Raw genomic sequence first — 21,380 nt, 5'->3', positions numbered from 1 at the left:
GATAGATGCAGAGAAAGCATTCGACAAAGTACAGCATCCCTTTATGTTCAAAACATTAGAAAAACTAGGGATAACAGGAACTTACCTTGACATTGTAAAAGCTATCTATGCTAAGCCTCAGGCTAGCATCATTCTGAATGGACAAAAGTTGAAGGCATTCCCTCTAAATTCCGGAACAAGACAGGGATGCCCTCTATCACCACTTCTATTCAATATAGTTCTCGAAACACTGGCCAGAGCCATTAGACAGATGAAAGAAATTAAAGGCATAAAAATTGGAAAAGAAGAACTTAAATTATCACTATTTGCAGATGACATGATTCTATACCTAGAAGCCCAAAAGGGTCTACAAAGAAACTACTAGAACTAATAAATGAATTCAGCAAAGTGGCAGGATATAAAATCAACACGCATAAATCAAAGGCATTTCTGTATATCAGCGACAAAACTTCTGAAACGGAAATGAGGAAAAACACTCCATTCACAATATCCTCAAAAAAAAATAAAATACTTGGGAATCAACCTAACAAAAGAGGTGAAAGATTTATACAATGAAAACTACAGAACCCTAAAGAGAGAAGTAGAAGAAGATCTTAGAAGATGGAAAAATATACCATGTTCATGTATAGGCAGAACTAACATCATCAAAATGGCGATATTACCAAAAGTTCTCTATAGGTTTAATGCAATGCCAATCAAAATCCCAACGGCATTTCTTGTAGAAATAGATAAAGCAATCATGAAATTCATATGGAAAAATAAAAGACCCAGAATAGCAAAAGCAATTCTAAGCAGGAAGTGTGAATCAGGAGGTATAGCGATACCAGATTTCAAACTATATTACAGAGCAATAGTGACAAAAACAGCATGGTACTGGTACCAAAACAGGCGGGTGGACCAATGGTATAGAATAGAGGACACAGAGACTAATCCACAAAGTTACAACTATCTTATATTTGATAAAGGGGCTAAAAGCATGCAATGGAGGAAGGATAGCATCTTCAACAAATGGTGTTGGGAAAACTGGAAATCCATATGCAACAAAATGAAACTGAATCCCTTTCTCTCGCCATGCACAAAAGTTAACTCAAAATGGATCAAGAAGCTTGATATCAAATCAGAGACTCTGCGTCTGATAGAAGAAAAAGTTGGCTCCGATCTACATATTGTGGGGTCGGGCTCCAAATTCCTTAATAGGACACCCATAGCACAAGAGTTAACAACAAGAATCAACAAATGGGACTTAATTAAACTTAAAAGTTTTTTCTCAGCAAGAGAAACAATAAGAGAGGTAAATAGGGAGCCTACATCCTGGGAACAAATTTTTACTCCTCACACTTCAGATAGAGCCCTAATATCCAGAGTATACAAAGAACTCAAAAAATTAGGCAATAAGATAACAAATAACCCAATCAACAAATGGGCCAAGGACCTGAACAGACACTTCTCAGAGGAGGACATACAATCAATCAACAAGTACATGAAAAAATGCTCACCATCTCTAGCAGTCAGAGAAATGCAAATCAAAACCACCCTAAGATACCATCTCACTCCAGTAAGATTGGCAGCCACTATGAAGTCAAACAACAACAAGTGCTGGCGAGGATGTGGAGAAAAGGGTACACTTGTACATTGCTGGTGGGACTGCAAATTGGTGCGGCCAATTTGGAAAGCAGTTTGGAGATTCCTGGGAAAGCTGGGAATGGAACCACCATTTGACCCTGCTATTGCCCTACTCGGACTATTCCCTGAAGACCTTAAAAGAGCATGCTACAGGGATACTGCCACATCGATGTTCATAGCAGCACAATTCACAATAGCTAGACTGTGGAACCAACCCAGATGCCCTTCAATAGATGAATGGATAAAAAAATGTGGCATCTATACACAATGGAGTACTATGCAGCAATAAAAAATGACAAAATCATAGAATTTGCAGGGAAATGGATGGCACTAGAGCAGATTATGCTTAGTAAAGCTACCCAATCCCTAAAAAACAAATACCAAATGTCTTCTTTGATATAATGAGAGCAACTATGAACAGAGCAGGGAGGAAGAATAGGAAGAAAAGATTAACATTCAACAGAGACATGAGATGGGAGGGAAAGGGAGAGAAAAGGGAAACTACATGGAAATGAAGGGAGACCCTCATTGCTATACAAAATTACATATAAGAGGTTGTGAGGGGAATGGGAAAATAAACAAGGAGAGAAATGAATTATAGTAGATGGGGTAGAGAGAGAAGATGGGAGGGGAGGGGAGGGGGGATAGTAGGGGATAGGAAAGGTAGCAGAATACAACAATTACTAATAGGGCATTATGTAAAATTGTGGATGTGTAACCGACGTGATTCTGCAATCTGCATTTGGGGTAAAATTGGGGGTTCATAACCCACTTCAATCTAATGTATGAAATATGATATGTCAAGAGCTTTCTAATGTTGTGAACAACCAATTAAAAAAAAAAAAGAACTATGTAATGTTTTGAACAACCAACAATAAAAATGAAAGAAAAAAAAAAAAAAGAAAATCCTAGTCCTTCCTTTTTAAAAAACTGTGGTAAATATGTGCAACACAGTGAGAACCCATCTCTCTCTCTCTTTTTTTTTTAGTTGTAGATGGACACAATATCTTTATTTATTTATCTTTATGTAGTGCTGAGGATTGAACCCAGGGCCTCACATGGGCTAGGCAAGCACTCTATCACTGAGCCATAACCCCAGCTGGAGAACCCATCTCTTAAAAAAAAAAAAAAGTATAACCTAAAATTTCTCCCTGGGTTCAATCCTCAGTATTGCCAAAAAACAAAAACACCATAAAATTTACTAATTTAATCTTTAAAACTTTTTTAGATTGTGGTACAAAAACACATAAAATCCTCCACTCAGCATTTTTTAAATGTAGTGTTGGTGCACATTGTTGTGCAACAGACCTCCAGAAGTTTCTATCATGCAAAACTAAAATTCTAACCCATTAGACAACAACTCTCTATTTCCTTCCAATCCCTAGTACCAATGTTCTACTTTGTTTCTAAGAGTTTTACTACTCTAGGTATCACATATAAATGGAATCAATATTTTCTTTTTGTGACTGTCTTATTTTACTTAGCAAGGTTTATCTATGTTGCAGTGTGTGACAGAATTCCTTTTACATTTTGCTTATCTATTCATCCACTGATGGGACACCTGGTTTGCTGCTTTTTCTTGGCTATTATAAATAATCCTGTTATAAAAATGGGTATGTAGGGCTAGGGATATGGCTCAAGCAGTAACGCACTCGCCTGGCATGCGTGGGGCACTGGGTTCGATCCTCAGCACCACATAAAAATAAAGATGTTGTGTCCACCCAAAACTAAAAAATAAATATTAAAAAACTCTCTCTCTCTCTCTTAAAAAAAAATGGGTATGTAAATATCTCCTTGAGACCCTGCTTCTGGATATTTGGACACAACTCAAGAATCTGAGCCCCAATTCTTCTGCATATTTACCCAGAAGTAGGTATATGCTGGATCATATAGTATTCCTATTTTAAAGTTTTTTGAGGAATCATCATACTGTTTTCCATAGCAGTTGCATAATTTTACAATCTCACCAACAGTGCACCACAATTTCAATTTTTCCTTTTTCACATTCTTTTCAACACTTATTATTTTCTGTTTTTTTGGTAACAGTCATTGTACTGGGTGCAATCATATCATATTTTCCTATCATACTACATATTCTATGTGAAAAAGAGAAACTTGAAATGATGCAAAAAAAAAAAAAAAGATTTCAAGGCTAGAAATTATGTTCTTTCAAATATGATAAAAGAAAGAAGCATATTCATGTGAATTATTAGCTGTGAGTTCTTGAGTGAGCAACATAACTGCCAAGCCTCAAATACCTCATTGGAAATGTCAGACAACTGTTGTAGAGATATTATATACGAAGTGTCTCACAGATGAACTGGTAAATAATATACAAATAGTAGAAAGTTTTATTGTAAGGTGAGAAAGAGAATACAAACCATACCAATTTTGGTAGCACTATAGATGTTTTCAATAGGAAATATTTCTCCTAGTCCATATAGGAGAACCTTGGCCAGGGCTGGAACCAGCTGGGTGGTTGTGATCAGAACATTCACACAATTCTTTCTAGAAGGGAACAAGAAGGAAAAGAAAAATGTGAAACTAAACCACCTAGGAGCAAGAATTCAAATGCGCCAACTTTTTATGATCTAACTATCAAAAACTAATCTCAAAGTAAGGTATTATTAGTGAATACTCTTAAAACTTCAGTTTTCTTTTCTTTTGGTAGTGGGGACTGAATTCAGGAGTGCTTTACCACTAAGCTAAACCCTAGCCCTTTTATTTATTTATTTTTTCAGTTGTAGTTGGACACAATATCTTTATTTATTTTTATGTGGTGCTGAGGATCAAACCCAGTGTCTCACACATGTGAGGCGGGCACTCTACCAATGAGCTACAGCCCCATCCCCCTTTTTATTTTTATTTTTCCCCCTATTTATTGCCCTTGAACTTGCAATTCTCCTACCTCAGCCTCCTGAGTAGCTGGGATTACAGGCATGCACCTCTGTGCTCAGCTCAGGTTTTATTTTCTAGATCAAAGGGCAGAGATACTGTTTGTTTATTTTGTCTTTCAGTAAACAAAGAGCAGCAACTTGATTCATGACTTATTTCCCTGCTGACCATGCTGTAGCTTACTTAGTCACTGATATTATACATTACAAATTACAACAGAGGTCTCACTTAGTGTTCTATTTAATCTAAATATAATTTAGTCCATAAATGAGATGATTTAAATTCTCTTTGCTCTTCACACAACAGCTACTCAGATTCCAGAATACATATTAATTCCATGAGTACTTTACCTTCACTGGATATCGACCCCTCAGTATCAATTTTACTGTTTATTTGGTTGTGGATTTGGAATTATTGCTTTGAGAGAAGGTATAGATATGGCTGCATTTATTTCCTAGTCTTAAGCCTCAAGCTGATATCTCCTCATTATGCTTAATATACTCTTTTTCTTTTGAATCTTTCCTTCTTGAGTGGGCCTAGGTACATTTCCTGAAACTGTGATATGCCTCCTACTTGTATTCTTTGATTTTTTTATCTCCTGGGTGGAGATTATAGGTGAGTTTTAGTTTGTAAGCAAAAACCAAGGGAAAAGAAAAAGGATTTATGGGCTGGGATTGTGGCTCAGCGGTAGAGCACTCACCTAGCACGTGTGAGGACCTGGACTTGATCCTCAGCAACACATAAAAATAAATAAACAAAATAAAGATATCGTGTCCAACTACAACTAAAAAGAAATAAAATATTAAAAAAAAAATAAAAGGGGGCTGGGGATATGGCTCAAGCGGTAGCGTGCTCGCCTGTCATGTGTGCGGCCCGGGTTCGATCCTCAGCACCACATACAAAGATGTTGTGTCTGCTGAAAATTAAAAAATAAATATTAAAATTCTCTCTTTCTCTCTCTCTCTTTCTTTAAAAAAAAAAAGAAAAGAAAAAGGATTTCACATATAAATGTTCTCTTAAAATTCTAGGGTGTGGGCTGGGTTTGTAACTCAGAGGTAGAGCGCTTGCTTAGCAAGAGTGAAGCACAGGTTTAATTCTTGATACCACATTAAAAACAAATAAATAAAAAATAAAAATTAAACTCTTAAACAACAACAAATTCTAGAGTGTGCTGTTATCATAAAATAACCTTGCTGCCCACCTAAGTACTTGCCTCAATCATTTAAATATTTCTCACCCCTATTCTAATCCTTATTTTAGGAAATGGGTTATATGGGACTAAGATAGGAGAGATCATCTCTCTGAGAGGATGAGACCTAAAAGAATCATTCCCATACCTGGACTGGATGAGAAGTAAGGACTTTAATGCAGTTCCTAACCAGGAATCAGTTAAAACTTCAATTTCTGCCCTTAATCTCTGTAGTGCTTCCTTTCTCTGGGGACTGAGGAGGCCTTTGGAAACAAAAGTAGACATATTTATCATTTGACATCATATACTTGCTGATACTGAAAAAGCAACTTACAAATTCAATTTAAAAATAGTTTGAGGTGGGGCTGGGATTGTGGTTCAGTTGCAGAACGCTTGCCTAGCACACATGAAGCACTGGGTTAGATCCTCAGCACCACATAAAAATAAATAAAATAATGGTATTGTTTCAAATAAATTAAAAATTAAAAAAAAAGGAAGAAAGAAAAAAGAAATAGTGTGAGGCCCTGAACTAATATTTCTCTTCTTGGGGCAATTTTAGAGTAGTGCTATTCAAAATGCCACTTTGACTTTCTTCATCAAAATTTTTGCTAGGGAGCACAATAACAAGATCAGCTGGTAGAAACAGCACAATTAGATTCTGATACAAGCTCCTTCTTTCATCACCAACTCTATAAATATGCAGAATGAAAAACTACACTTAAGTAGCACTGTTTCAGAACAGGATATAAGGAACCAAAGAAGGAGAAATAAGTATTATAGCTGGAAGAGTTTTCAGCATTTCTAATCTCTTTCTAAAGAAATCAAAGCATGATGGGCAAAGATTACACAGTAATTTAAGAGCTTATGGTCTCAGGCAGTCTTTCCACCACCACAACCCTATGGTGACTTTAATTCCATGTGCCTCAGAACATGATAGTTAAAAGACTTCAGGTTGAATAACCATTTTTCTGTACTTCACTCATTTCTGAAATAACTGATTGATAAGAAACTAAAACACTGCCTAAGACTACATAGTTAAAACAAAACAGAACTCATATAATAGAAGCATGTCATTAGACACCTGAGTTACAATATTTAAATAGCAAGTCTGGCTCAGAATTTTCTGTAGTGAAAGTTAAAAAAAAAAATACTGTGCTCTATTAACAATACCCAATAAAACAGAAGACATTTTGTGAGGAGAACTAGAAGTATAATTTATTTTCAAATTGATGGTTTCACAATGCAAGCCTGGAATTAGATGATGCTCTCATTTAACATTCTGGATAAAACAAACAACAAATCTAGTACCACATACTTAACTAAGGTATGATATGACACTTTTGTTAAATTATCCTGTAACCATACATTTCTGTTTTCCAAAGAAGTTTCAGGGAACTCTGATAAAAGGTTGCATCACTTCACTTATGAAACTAAGTCTAGGAACTGAGGCAAGGAATGGATCATAGACTTAAGTTGCATATGAAATCCAACAAAACAGGGCTGGGGATGTGGCTCAAGTGGTAGCGCGCTCGCCTGGCATGCGTGCGGCCCGGGTTCGATCCTCAGCACCACATACCAACAAAGATGTTGTGTCCGCCGAGAACTAAAAAATAAATATTAAAAATTCTTCTCTCTCTCTCTCTCTCTCTCTCTCCTCTCTCACTCTCTCTTAAGAAAAAAAAAAAAAAAGAAATCCAACAAAACAAAGGCTAATGCATATAAAAGAAGAAAAGTAAAAAGACTTGAAGTTGCCAAAATATAAAATATTGGCTGTATCATAAGAAGATATAATAAAAAGGGAAATCTGAAGAAAGGAAATTAGATTTCTAAAATCTGGAAGCCCATAATTTTTATGTAGAATTAGGAGGGGTTTAACAGGAATAAACCAAAATGAACTTTAAAGCTCTGTCTCTACTTTTACCATTCTGTAAGGCAACATAATATAGTACTAAGATCTTGACTAGAAGAATATACCTATTGTGGTTTTAATTTGGAATGTCCTCCAAAAGCTCATGTGCTGAAGGCTTGGTCCCCAGTGCAGCACTGTTAGAAGTAGGGCTGTGCCAGGCACAGTGGCACATGCCTGTAAGCTCAGCAGTTTGGGAGGCTGAATCAGGAGGATCACAAGTTCAAAGATAGCCTCAGCAACTCAATGAGATCCTAAGCAACTTAGTGATACCCTGTCTCTAAATAAAATGAGGGATGAGAATGTGGCTCAGTGGTTAAGTGTCCTTGGGTTCAATCACAGGTATTAAAAAAAAAAAAAAAAAAAGTGGGGCTGTTGGGAAGTTATTGGATCACTATGGCTCTGACCATCATCAATAGATTAATCCATGGATGGATTTATATACAAATGATGCATTGGGAGGTGGTGGAAACTGGGAGGTGGTACCTTGTTGAAGGGAGTGGGTTTTGGGGGGTGTGTCCTTGGGGGCTATGTCTTGCCCCTGGCCCCTTCCTCTGTCTCTGCTTCCTGGCTGTCCCAAGGTTCATCTTGTTCATCTTCTGCCATAATGTACTGCCTCACCACAAGCCCAGAAATAATGGAACCAGTCAACTATGGATTGAAACTCTGAAACTGAGCCAAAAAAATCTTTCCTCTTTTAAGCTGATTTTCTCAGATGTTTTGTCACAGTGATGAAAAGTTAACATAATACCTCCAGTCTATGTAATTCCTGAAACTTCATGCAACATTTTTATGTGTGTACTTTTGTGGGGGATGGTTCACAGCTTTAAATATTTTCTCAAAAAGGGTACCTCACTAAAAAAGGAATGGCATGAACTACACTGGACCAAAAGTCAGGGGATGTGATTTGGCCAGGCCACTAAGTTGCTATGTGATCACAGATATGCTGTTTCCTCCCACAACTACCTCTATGATGAATGTTAATTTCTCAACTGCCAAATTAGATATTTAGATTAGATTTCTAATTTCCTTTCTAATTTGAATAAAGTATGATTAATTAATTCCAAATAACAGATTTTTAGGAATGACATTTGAAATTTTTTTTTCGGGTAGAAATAATTTCTAAGGTCTTTCAAATTACAACACATTAAAATTGCTAACCTATAATCCTAGAGCTAGTTTTCCATCTACTACAAACATAGTAACTAGTTCTACTTAACTTGTCCTGATGGTTACAGAAATTAGCCCTCCAAAATCTGGCACCCTATTTCTATATTGACAATGGTTGTGACTCAAGAACAAAAACATGTTATCAAACATAATCTATGTAAATCATTTCCTTCAAAAAGTCATCTGTCTAAAAAGAACTTTCCAAATTTATGCCAAGAGAAATTAGAAATGCAGAGCTTTTTCTATTATTCTAACTATTTAGTCTAATGTCCATTAGAAGTACAGAGCTTCTTCCCCAAAGGGTTTTAATCATATCTGCATTTTTTTTTTTTTGGACACAATACCTTTATTTTATTCATATATTTTTACGTGGTGCTGAGGACCAAACCCAGGGTCTCGCAGGTGTGAGGCAAGCGCTCTACCACTGAGCCACAACCCCAGCCCACATCCACATTTTAAAAATACAGAATTAACAAACTGCCGTGGAATAAATTAATAAGCAGTTGCCAGGGTTATCTAAAGAATCCTTAGAAAGGAAAGTAGGGAATCAGGAAGAAACAGAATTAGACTGATTGTATGCCACACTTACCACCCACGTTGCTTTTATGCTTATCATAAATTTCTCTCACTTTTCGGTAGCGGAAAGCCAGTTTTCTCATCCAGTCCACACCTCCCTGGACACCCACAGAGGAACCATGGCTACCACTGCCTCCTGAGCCACTGAAGCCATCTGTTGAGAAACTATAGTTGCTGCAAAGAGAGCGGATAATGAAAATCAAAATCTATACAGCATGGGATTTTTGGTTGAGTGCTATCTGGAATTCTCTCACTTATTCCTAATATCTGATAAATAAAGTTTATGGTTTTAAGAATCTTCTCACTAATCTTTGTATGTCAGAGTCTATCTTTAATTAGTCTTCTGTCTCACCTCTACTACTTCCATCAAAGAAAGGCCTGAGAACTGGGGTATAACAGCTCATTGTTAGATATAGTGGCACATTCCTGTAATCCAATGACTTGGGAGGCTGAAGCAGGAGCATTGCAAGTTCAAGCCTCAGCAACTTAGTGAAACCCTGTCTCAAAACAAACAAAACATAAAGGGATAGGGATGTGACTTAGTGGTAGAGCACTCTGGGTTCAATTAAAGAGACGGAAAAAAAAAGCAACAACTTAGTTCAACTCAGTGGTAGAGCTTATGTTTAGCATGCATGAGGTCCTGAGTTAAATATCAAGCACCCCATTCCCACTCCCTCTCTAAAAAAAAAAAAAAAAAGTACTGAGAGGAAGGAAGAGAATTCAAGCACCAGCATTCCCTAGAGGTTGGCTTGGGGTGGAGTATCCTTTTCATTAATGCCAGAGAATACTACAGAGTGAAAAAAAAGCAAAATATAAAAATGATGGATACAACTACGTAAAAAGGAAAAAAAAAATAATGGAAGGGGAAAAAAAATGGGAGGAAATAACCCAAAATACTAATAATGGTAAGATAATGGCAGATGGTTTTCTTCAGTGATCTGTTGGCTGGTTTAAAATATGTCCACAATTTCTTTGATATTCCCTTCTTCTAATTCTGCTCCCCTTGGGTACCAGCTATAATTAGAATGCAAATAGAATGTGGTAAAAGTGACAGTGTCAGGATTCAAGAGACTAGGCTTCTCTTGCTTTTTTTTTTTTTTGTACTGCAGATTGAACCCAGGGGTGCTCTACCACTGAACCACATCCCTAGCCCCCCATTTTAAAATATTTTATTAGAGAAAGAGTCTCGCTGAGCTGCTTAAGGCCTCGTTAAGTTGCTAAGGCTGGCTTTGGACTCTCAGTACTCTTGCCTCAGCCTCTCGAGCTGCTGGGATTACAGGTATGCACTACTGCGCCTGGCTTTGCTCTTTCTTGCAGTACTTGTTCTGGAAGAAGCCAGCTGTCATGTGAGGATACTTAAGCTTCCCCTTAGAGAGGCACATTCAGTGAGGAACTAAGGCCTCCTGTCATTGGCCACATTTGAGAGACTTAACACAGGCCCTTCAGCTCTGGCCAAGCCTTCAGATGAGGGAACTCCAGCTAACACCTAGTTTCCAGAGACCTTAAGAACTACCTAGTTAAGCTGATTTTAAGCTCTTGACATATGAAAACTGTAAGATAAAAAACAGTTAATTTTTGTTTTGTTTTGTGGTACTGGAGATTGAAACCAGGGGTGCTCTACTACTGAGCTACATTCCCAGCCCTTTTTATTTAAGACAGGATCTTGCTAAGTTGCTGAGTCTGGCCTTGAATTTGTAGTCCTTTTCTCTTGGCCTTGCAAATCACTGGGATTAAGGTGTGTACCACTATGTCTGGCTAGTTGTTTTAAGCCACTAATTTGGGGGGAGGGGCGTAAATTATTATGTAGCAGACAATTAATATAGTTATATAAACTGGGAAGAACTAATATTTCACAGTAAAGATTTAAAAATGACTGGCAGAGGGCTGGGGTTAGAGCTTGAGTGCTTGCCTAGCACCATGTAAAAAAATAAATTAAATAAAGGTATTGTGTCCATCTACAACTAAAAATAAATTAAGAGGGCTAGGATTATGGTTCAGTGGTAGAGTGCTTGCCTAGCACGTGGGAGGCGCTGCGTTTGATCCTCAGCACCACATTAAAAAAAATAAATAAATAAAGGTATTGTGACCAACTACAACTAAAAAAAAAAAATATTAAGAAGCTGCTCTGAGCTTTAAAAAATAAATTAATTAGGGGCTGGGGATGTGGCTCAAGGGGTAGCGCGCTCGCCTGGCATGCGTGCGGCCCGGGTTAGATCCTCAGCACCACATACCAACAAAGATGTTGTGTCCGCCGAGAACTAAAAAATAAATATTAAAAAATTCTCTCTCTCTCTCTCTCTCTCTCTCTAAAAAAAAAAAAAAAAAAAAAAAAAAAAAAAATTAATTAAGGAAAAAATGGCAGAATTCAAGATAACTTGGTTTAATCTAAAGTCAAAATGGCGTTCACTATATTAAATGTGAGTTTATATATTAAAGTTGTCAAGACATAAAATAGGTAATTATTGGTTAGTCACATGTACAAAAGGAAAAAAAATGGGGTTCAGAGTGGATCATAAGGTGCTTGACTGACAACCATGCTTTTTCTTAAAAAGACTAAAAAAGTCTTGTAAGATTGATGCCCTCCATGGCTGTGCGATACATGATATGCACAACTGATGCTGTTCCTTAAAGTGAAATCTTTCAAGCTTCTCAGCACTTTATTAAGTCCTTACTAAGGTGATATTTCTACTTCTGCCATGTATTTGAGAATTCACAGATGGGATACTTAATTTTAGGGTAGTCACAGGAAAGAATACTTTAAGAGGGATAAAACATTTTTTTTAACCTTTATTTTATTCATTTATTTTTACGTGGTATTGAGGACCAACCCCAGTGCCTCGCATGAGCTAGGCGAGCGCTCTACCACTGAGCCACAGCCCAGCCCCAAGGAATAAAACATTAAGATAAATTAATACAAAAAGATGCAATAGTCTTTTTTCTAGTCTTTAAATATAAGAGATTAATTTTTGGATAATTCTTAGCTAGGACTAGTAGGCCATAAAACAGTAATCCAGAGAGAGAAATGAGGAGACTAAGCATGCATTTTGCCACTGAGACTTCCTTGGTTTAGTTTTTGCTGTAGTATAATGGCTAAAAATGTCTTTCCATAAGGTTATTCCTGACACCATCAGGCTCCTACAATTAGTTTCCTTGAAGAAATTAAAAATTTTTGATGTTTATTTGCATCTAAAACTACACAGTCTGGAAGCACACTTTCTTCTGACTGAAAATCTGTGCAGAGAGATCTCTTCAATGCTGTTTCCTCATTCCATCACTGCTACCCCCTTTTTTTGGGGGGGGTTTGTAGGTGGACACATACCTTTATTTATTAATTTTTATGTGGTGCTGAGGATCGAACCCAGAGCCTCACATGTGCCAGGTGAGTACTCTACCACTGAGCCACAGTTCCAGTCCTGCTATTACCCATCAGAATTACTTCTCTGTTCTCCATCACATTTTCTATTGTCACACTCTCAAACTGTATGTCATAGTTAACTATGCTTGTTTCTGCCTCCTCTAATAGATTGTGAACTTTTTCATCTTTCTTTTCCTCTGAACCCAGACAGTATCTTGTACATAATAGGTGTACTGATGTTCAAAACATCACTGTTTATCACCTCAAGTCTTGGCCATTGTCATCAGAAGCCACATCTTCCACATGCACCTGGTCACATTCCTGTTAAAAGACAAAACACTATTTTAGTTAGGGGGTGGGGGCAGAAGTGCTATCACCATCGTGACATTATAAAGTGACTATGTACAATAGCAGGATAATGAAATACCTCTGGTCTCTTATGTATGAAGGATCACTCACATTTACCACCCCCTTTGCTGTACAACTTCCTTTACAGCCTGATATACATCCCACAGTCTTCATGACATCTTCCTTAACTAACCCTTCTTTAATTTCTGCTCTTATCTCAATAGTTCATGAGGATAAGCATGAGTTCTTATAATATCAGGTGTGCTTATGCCCTACACTAGACTGTAAATCCTGTTAAAGCAGGATGTTTGGGGAAGGACTTACATCTTAAATACCCTTTGCATTCTACTAGTCTTGTTCAGTGACCTTATATAGCATATAAGCAATTAATTTTTTTAGATGAAACGGATGCTGGTGGAATGTGTACCAAAAGTGAGAATGAATGAAACTGAAATTTACAAATTCAAATGTAAGTTTAAGAAGAGGTCACCTAAGCCAACCTCATATTCTAAAAGGGAAGTAAAATGATCTTCTTAGGATCATACAACTAGTGAGTGGCAGAAAAAAACAAGGAAAAAACCTAGGTCTTTTGCTTCTTAATCCAAGGCTCTTTCTACCAAGTGTATGCTACTACTGACATAAAACAGCACCCATTGCCTAACTTTGTTGGTTGTACTCCTGACACCTCTAGGGTACCTACGTTAGAATCCTCTGGGGAAGTTTTTAAAAATGCATATTCTTGAGTCCATCCCAGACCTACTTGAATCAGAATTTCTGGGAGCGAAGTCTTAGAATCTCCATTTTTAAGAAGCTCCCCAGGTGATTCTTATGCCCCCTAAAGTTGAGAATCACTGACCTGGGGGGGCAGGAACACATTCAGGTCAAATTCTTCACAGAACTTTCAGTCCTGAGTGAGGACTATGTCTAGAAAATCATTACAAATACAATTTGGCAATAATTATTGTTACACAGTAGGTTTTCAATAAGTGTTTGCTGAATAAAAACTATGCTGTCCTAATTTATCAACATATGAAGTTGAGGAAAAATTAAAGCATTATGGAATTTAGATAAAAGCAGTAGAGTTTAGAGTCATATTAATTTGGGATGCTGGGGTACCGGGGATGGAACTCAGGGGCCCTCAACCACTGAGCCACATCCCCAGCCCTATTTTTTTGTATTTTATTTAGAGATTCTCACTTTTGCTGAGGCTGACTTTGAGCTTGCAATCCTCCTGCTTCAGCCTCCCAAACTGCTGGGATTACAGGTGTCTACCACTATGCGTGGCTTAGAGTCATTTTTTAATTTAATTTGCTGGAGAAATGGCTGTTGAATAGAACTAGATTGTATTTAAATAGAAGTAGGATTACTTTGTGTTTGTGAAATGTCATTTTATTTTACTACAAAATCTTCACTACTTTTTAATAACTAGGTAATACATATTGTATACATTTCAGAATTCAAACACACAAAATGAAAAGTCTGGTCCCTCCTGTTTCTCACTAACCCTTTACCTTAGACAGATAACTATTAGTTTCTTCTATAGGATAACTGCTTAACTGTGGCCCCAGATGGGAATATAAGTTTCCCAACTTGAAACTCACATTCTGGTCTTTAGACTCCAGGTCTGTGATCCTTCTACGATATTATTTTTACCTCAAAGGTAACTTTAATATCAAAGCCAAAAAACTTTACCATGAAACTCTCAGTGTTTCCTGGTACCTAGCTATAAAATGATTCTGTATATCAAGCTTAACTTATATATGAATAATAAATGTGTAAAAAAAATACAATGAGAGCAATCATTTACAGATTGGACAAATTAAAGGATTATCATTTAAGAAGGTATAATTGAAAAATGGTCAAAATATAATTGAGAGTACTAATCAAGCCCATTATATATATTATTTTTTATTTTTATTTTTTTAAAGAGATAGAGAGAGAGGAGAGAGAGAGAGAGAGAGAGAGAGAGAGAGAGAGAGAGAGAGAGAGAGAGAGAGAGAGAGAGAGAGAGAGAGAGAGAGAGAGAGAGAATTTTTAATATTTATTTTTTAGTTCTCGGCGGACACAACATCTTTGTTGGTATGTGGTGCTGAGGATCGAACCCGGGCCACACGCATGCCAGGCGAGCGCGCTACCGCTTGAGCCACATCCCCAGCCCTATATCTATTATTTAATACTTATTAATAAACTGGAATATTGGTTTACATTTCAGGATTTTCCCTGATGAGTTGGTGTTTCCCTTAATACTATATTTCTTCCAAATATGCAGACAAAAATGAAAAATCTGAGCCAATAAAACTGAGGGTCTGAGGAAAAAATCAAGACTGTAGAACTTCAACCATGATATTCCTCTAAGACTACATATGCATGTGGCTGCTTGCCATTCCAGCCTGACTCTGTATTACCTAGCCTCTCCATCTTACTCTGTCTAAACATTTATCTTCCACATTCAACAGGCATAGGGTCTTAAAGTTATTGAACCAAACATCTCACTGAAGCACAGAAAAAAATTTTACATACTTACTTCTAAGTCATTGAAAAACAGATGTGTATCAGCCACTTCAAAAATCATTTCTTCCATTGTTAAACCTGAGCCAATCACTACTGTTGGGTCCTGGAAGACAGTAAGAGAAAAAAGATACTTGACTTGGTACTCACAGTACTGGTTCATTTTCAAATATTTCAAAATTATTTTGGGTCAAGGCCAAAGCAACACAAGTCTATAACAGTTCTTCAAGTATTATTGATAATATTTCACTGACATTTCTAAGAATGTGGATTGTTCAATAGAGAGGATATTATTATTATTATTTTTTTTAAATATTTATTTTTTTATAGTTGTAGTTGGACACAATACCTTTTCTTTATTTATATGTGGTGCTGAGGATTGAACCCAGGGCCCTGCATGTGCAAGGCGAGAGCTCTACCACTGAGCCATAACCCCAGCCCCGAGAGGATATTAGAAATGTCAAAACTTTAGTTTGTGGAAACTAATATTTTCATAAAAGTAAAAGGAATATATTTTATACAGAGAATATATTTAAGAAATTAACTCACTGCTTTGCAGTTAAAATTGTATTTTTATCATTCCCTTTGGTGTTTTTTCCTCCACTTAAATTTTTTGGGAAATTCTCTGTTCCAGAGGAACTCCTAACTATTGCTAATATGAGATGCAATATCTCCCTGTCAAAAGCCGCCTGCCACACATGCAATATAACATCAGACGTCTGACAATTTCAACAACCAGAAAGTAGAGAAAGGTAAAAGAGTCAAAATATTTACAGGAAAATCAAGGCAAGCTGCTTTGAGATGAATCATCAGTCCTTTACTGAGAGTCTATATTTTTAAAGTCATCTTAGTAATATAACTTATGAGTTTATATCAGCTGGCCAGCCTAGATAGTAAGAGCCTGTGGAAGCACTCCTAGGAAAAAAAAACGCAAGTGATGAGATAAAACAATTGGGAAGTGTGAGATAGCAAGGGAGGTAGATATTTTTATAAAAATTTTAACCCAAAATTGAAAAATATGATTCTGGAGATAATTTGGCATAGAAATACAGTCCCAATCTTCTCAAAACAGCTAATTTTCTGCCAAAATTAAAGATTAAACAAATTAAGTTTTGTTAGGTATATTTGTTTTTTTAAAAAAGCATGCATGTATTTTAAGAAAGATATTTTATCTATATGCTTTATGTCTAACTTTTGTTTGGCTAAATGAAATGCTTGGTTTGGGTTATTAAAAGTGACTTAAGGTGCTGGGTGTGGTGATACATGCCTGTAATTCTAGCAACTTGGGAGGCTAAAGCAAAAGAACTGCAAGTGCAAAACTAGCTTGGACAAACTAGCAAGCCTCTGTCTCAAAATATAAAATTAAAAGGGCTTGAGATGTAGCTCAGTGGTAGATATACTTGTGTTCAATTCCCAGAACTCAAAAAAATAAAACAACCATGTAGCCGAAGGTTAAACAAATCATGTCTCTGCAAACAGAATCCCGAGAATACTCTGTTTTGAGCCTCATTCCTATACTTTATAAAATGCAACTTCAACTCAAACAACTTCAGCTTTCAACACTGGTCCTAGGACTAGTATCTGGCTTCATCATCAACTCCACTTGATCATATAGCTTGCCTGGTACAAGCCATCTGATGAAATTTTACATGAGAAGTTAAAAACCAACAGGTAAGATGAGGTAGCAGAAAAAAAAAAAATTTCTGCTCATATAGTCAGAGGAGGGATAGTTATAACAAAAGACTACCCAAATTACCTTTCCATACTTCTGGGCATAGGATCCAGTAAGAAGGGAGTGAAAGATGATGATGGTTTCATCCAAATCCCACAGAAATACCCGCTGAAGGAATAAAATATAAAGCATAATGAGTATCTTCCAGTAACAAGGAAAATACATAAATGACACAATCTTAAATAATGGGAACAAACTGTAAGTGGAATTAGAAAATACCTTGTGATGAATGAAAACACAAACACAACATATTAAAACTTATGGGATACAATGAAAGCAGTGCTAAAAGGGATGTTATAACTGAAAGTACATACATTAAAAAAAGAAGAAATAGGGCTGGGGATGTAGCTCAGTGTTACAGTGTATGCTTTGAAAGCACAAGGCCCTGGAATAAATCCCCAGCACCAAAAGGAAAAAGAATGATCTCCAAAAAACCACATTGTATACCTTAAGGGACTAGACAAAGAAGAAGAAAGTAATACTAAAGCTAGTAGAAGGAAGTAAATAAAGTTAAAGTGGAAACAATTAAAATAGAAAAAGAATAGAGAAAAGTCAATGAAACCAACAGTTGGATCTTAGAGAATATCTACAAAATTAACAACCTTTAGCTAGACTGACTATGAAGAAAAAAACAGAGAACACCAAGATCACTAAAATCATTATTACTAATTATTAAGATTACTAAAAGTAGGAACACTATTACTGATTTTATATTTATAGAATTATAAGGGGATACTGTAACAAACTAGGTAACTCAAATGAAATGGTCAAATTCCCAGAAATACACAACACAAGGTACCTAACTAAATCAAGAAGAAACAGAAAACCCGATTAAGACACATAAATAATAAGGAGATTGAATCAATAATTTATAACATTCCAACAAATAAAAGCCTGTTATGAGACAGCCTTGGGCGGTGTGTGTGAGCTACGGGCATTTGAGTACATGAGGGGACTGGACTGATGTTGCTGCTCTGACTGGGCCGTGAGACATATGTGTCCTTTTCCCTTGCTCTGCTTATGATCCCACACAGCACCTGAGATGGGTGTGGCCTTCCAAGATGTCAGTCAATTTGCTGACTGCAGGACATCACCAAGCAACCCCCTGAAACCCAATTCCTTGCCTTATTTGGGTTGAACTTTCTTGAATGTCTTTTTCCCCCCAAAATAGGATGGTTTCAGGCCTGCTCTCTCTCTTCTGCCTGCCTCTCTTGCCTCCTCTGTGAGAGCTGGGGCAAAGGAGCTGTCAATGAACCCCAAGAAAAAGGTACTTTCTGCATCTGTGTTGTTATTTAGTGCCAGCCCAATTCACCTGGAGTAACTCTGACTGATTTTGTCACATATACTTGCAAAAGCCCAGGACCTGATGGCTTCATTTGTGAATTGTACCAAACATTTAAATAAGAATTAGGGGGATGGGGGCATAGCTCAGTGGCAGAACATTTGTCTAGCACATGCAAGGCCCAGGGGTTAATCCAGGCACCACAAAAAGAAAAAGAAAAAGACTAGCAAACCAAATTCAGCAGCACATTAAAATAATTATACATTGTGACCAAGTGGGATTAGTTCTTGGTTCATTCAACATATAAAAATAAATGTAACATATTCATAAAAGATGAAAAGCCACATGATAATCTCAATTGATGCAGAAAATACACTTGACAAAATCCAACATCCTTTCGTGAAAAAAACAATTCAGTAAAGTAGGAGTAAAAGGGAATATTTTCAATATGATAAAGGCATATATCAAAAACCTACAGCTAAAATGATACTCAGTTGTAAAAGACTAAAAGCTTTATCCATTGGATAAGGAATATGCTAGAATGCTTTTTCATCACTTTCATTTAACATAGTAATGGAAGTTCTATCCAGAGCACTTTGGTAAGAAAAGGAAGAGAAAAAAAAAGACATCCCAATTGCAAAAGATGAAATATAGTTATCTCTGTTTTCAGATGACATAATATTATTTGTAAAAAAATCCTAAGGAATACACAAAAAATTGAAATCAAATCAGCAGTATTTCTGTTTATAAGCAATAAATAATGAGAAAAGGAAATTTAAAAAGCAGTAAACATCATCAAAGAATAAAATACTTATGGGACTGGGGTTGTGGCTCAGTGGTACAGCGCTTGCCTAACATGTGCAAGATGCTGGGTTCGATCCTCAACACCACATAATAAATAAAAATAAAGTATCGTGTCCAACTACAACTAAAAAAAAAAAAAAATACTTAGGAATAAATTTAACCAAGGAAGCAAAAGACTTATACTGTATGTTGAAAACCATTAAGATTTTGAAGGAAATTAAAGAAGACACAAACAAATGGGAAAGATACACATGTTCACTGATTAGAAGACTTAATATTGTTAAGATGCCAATACTATACAAACCAATCTATAGATTTATTGTGATCACTATCAAAATTACCATAGAAAAACTCATCCTATGGGCTGGGATTGTGGTTTAGCAGTAGAGTGCTTGTCTAGCAAGTGCAAGGCCCTGGGTTCGATCCCCAGCACCACATAAAAATAAATAAATAAATAAAGGTATTGTGTCCAACTACTTCTAAAAAAGAAAAAAGAAAAGAAAGAAAAACTCATCCTAAAATGGAATCTCAAGACCCCAAATAGTCAAAACACCCTTGAAAAAGAACAAAACTAAAGGATTCATGCTTCCTGATTTTAAAACTCACTACAAAACTTCAGTAATCAAAATAGTGTGGTGCTAGCATATAGACCAATAAAACAGAGCTTAAGCGAGAAATAAACTGTTGCGAATTAATTTTGACAAGGATCAAAAATAAAAAGAATCATCCAATGGAGAAAGGAATTCGTTCCTTTGTTCATTCATTCATTCATTCATTCATTCATTCATTCATTCTGCAGTGCTGGGGATCAGACTCAGGACCTCATTCATGCTAGGCAAGTGCTCTACCACTGAGCTGCACCTCTAGCCCAGGAAAGTCTTTTCAACAATGATGCTGGAAAAACTGGACATCCATATGCAAAACTATAAAATTAGAACTTATACAAATTAACTCAAAATAAATTAAACACCTAAATTTAACAATAAAAATCTTAGAAGAAAATGGATGTAAATCTTCATAAGCATATTATGCTAAAAGCAGAGCAATAAAAGAAAAAAAATGGGACTTCATCAAAATTAAAAACTTTTATGCTTCAAAGGACACAAAAAAAAAATTGAAAAGACTGAGGGAAAAGTGTAACTTGGTGTTGAGTGTTTGCCTAGTATGCTCTGGGCCCTGGGTTTGATTTCCAGCACTGCACATAAATCTCTCTCTCTCTCTCTCTCTCTCTCTCTCACACACACACACACACACACACACACACACACACCCCAAAAAAGAAAGCAAACCCAATAGGAGAAAATATTTTGGATCAATAATCTGGAATATATTAGTTTAACAGCACCAAAAATCCCATTTAAAAAATGGGCAGAGAGCCAGGTGCTACTGCAGAAACTGAGGCAGGAGAATCACTTGAATCCAGGGAATTTTTTTTTTTTTTTTTTTTTAAAGAGAGAGTGAGAGAGGGGAGAGAGAGAGAGAATTTTTTTTTTTTAATATTTATTTTTTAGTTCTCGGCGGACACAACATCTTTGTTGGTATGTGGTGCTGAGGATCGAACCCGGGCCGCACGCATGCCAGGCGAGCGCGCTACCGCTTGAGCCACATCCCCAGCCCGAATCCAGGGAATTTAACACCAGGCTGGGCAACACAGTGAGACTCTACCTTAGGGTGGGGGTGGAAGAGAAGGAAGGAGTTTAAAAGATCTGAATAGGTATTTCTCCAGATAAAATATGTCAATGGCAAATAAGCATGTGCAAAGATGCTAAATATTATTAGACATTAGGGAAGTAAAAATCAAAACCATAATGAGGTATCACTTCACATCCATTAGGATGGCTTCTATCAAAAAAATGGGAAATAACAAGTGTGATGAAGATGTAGACAAGCTGGAACCTTTGTGAATTGCTGGTGGGAATGTAAAACTGAAGACAATTATGGTGGTTCCTTAAAAAGAGGAAGACAGAATATGATCAAAATTAATATTCCTTT

At 36.6% G+C, this 21,380-nt stretch overlaps 1 protein-coding gene across 9 annotated transcripts in view; it reads right to left on the bottom strand.

Annotated features, from left to right (window-relative positions):
- Positions 1-21,380, bottom strand: part of EYA3 (EYA transcriptional coactivator and phosphatase 3) — a 110,303-nt gene that overhangs the window by 16,501 nt on the left and 72,422 nt on the right. For all 9 annotated transcript variants that reach the window (XM_081308409.1, XM_081308414.1, XM_081308413.1 and 6 more), the window contains 6 exons: positions 17,327-17,410; positions 15,587-15,676; positions 12,977-13,035; positions 9,373-9,533; positions 5,856-5,970; positions 4,010-4,131 (listed from right to left, as the gene is read on the bottom strand). In XM_081308409.1, coding sequence (XP_081164535.1) covers positions 4,010-4,131; positions 5,856-5,970; positions 9,373-9,533; positions 12,977-13,035; positions 15,587-15,676; positions 17,327-17,410 — 631 coding nt within the window. The remainder of the gene's footprint in view (positions 1-4,009; positions 4,132-5,855; positions 5,971-9,372; positions 9,534-12,976; positions 13,036-15,586; positions 15,677-17,326; positions 17,411-21,380) is intronic.

Source organism: Spermophilus citellus (genome assembly GCF_964194105.1).
Source record: "Spermophilus citellus genome assembly, chromosome: 9".
Taxonomy (NCBI): Eukaryota; Metazoa; Chordata; class Mammalia; order Rodentia; family Sciuridae; genus Spermophilus; species Spermophilus citellus.
This window is presented reverse-complemented; position numbering and strand designations above follow the sequence as displayed.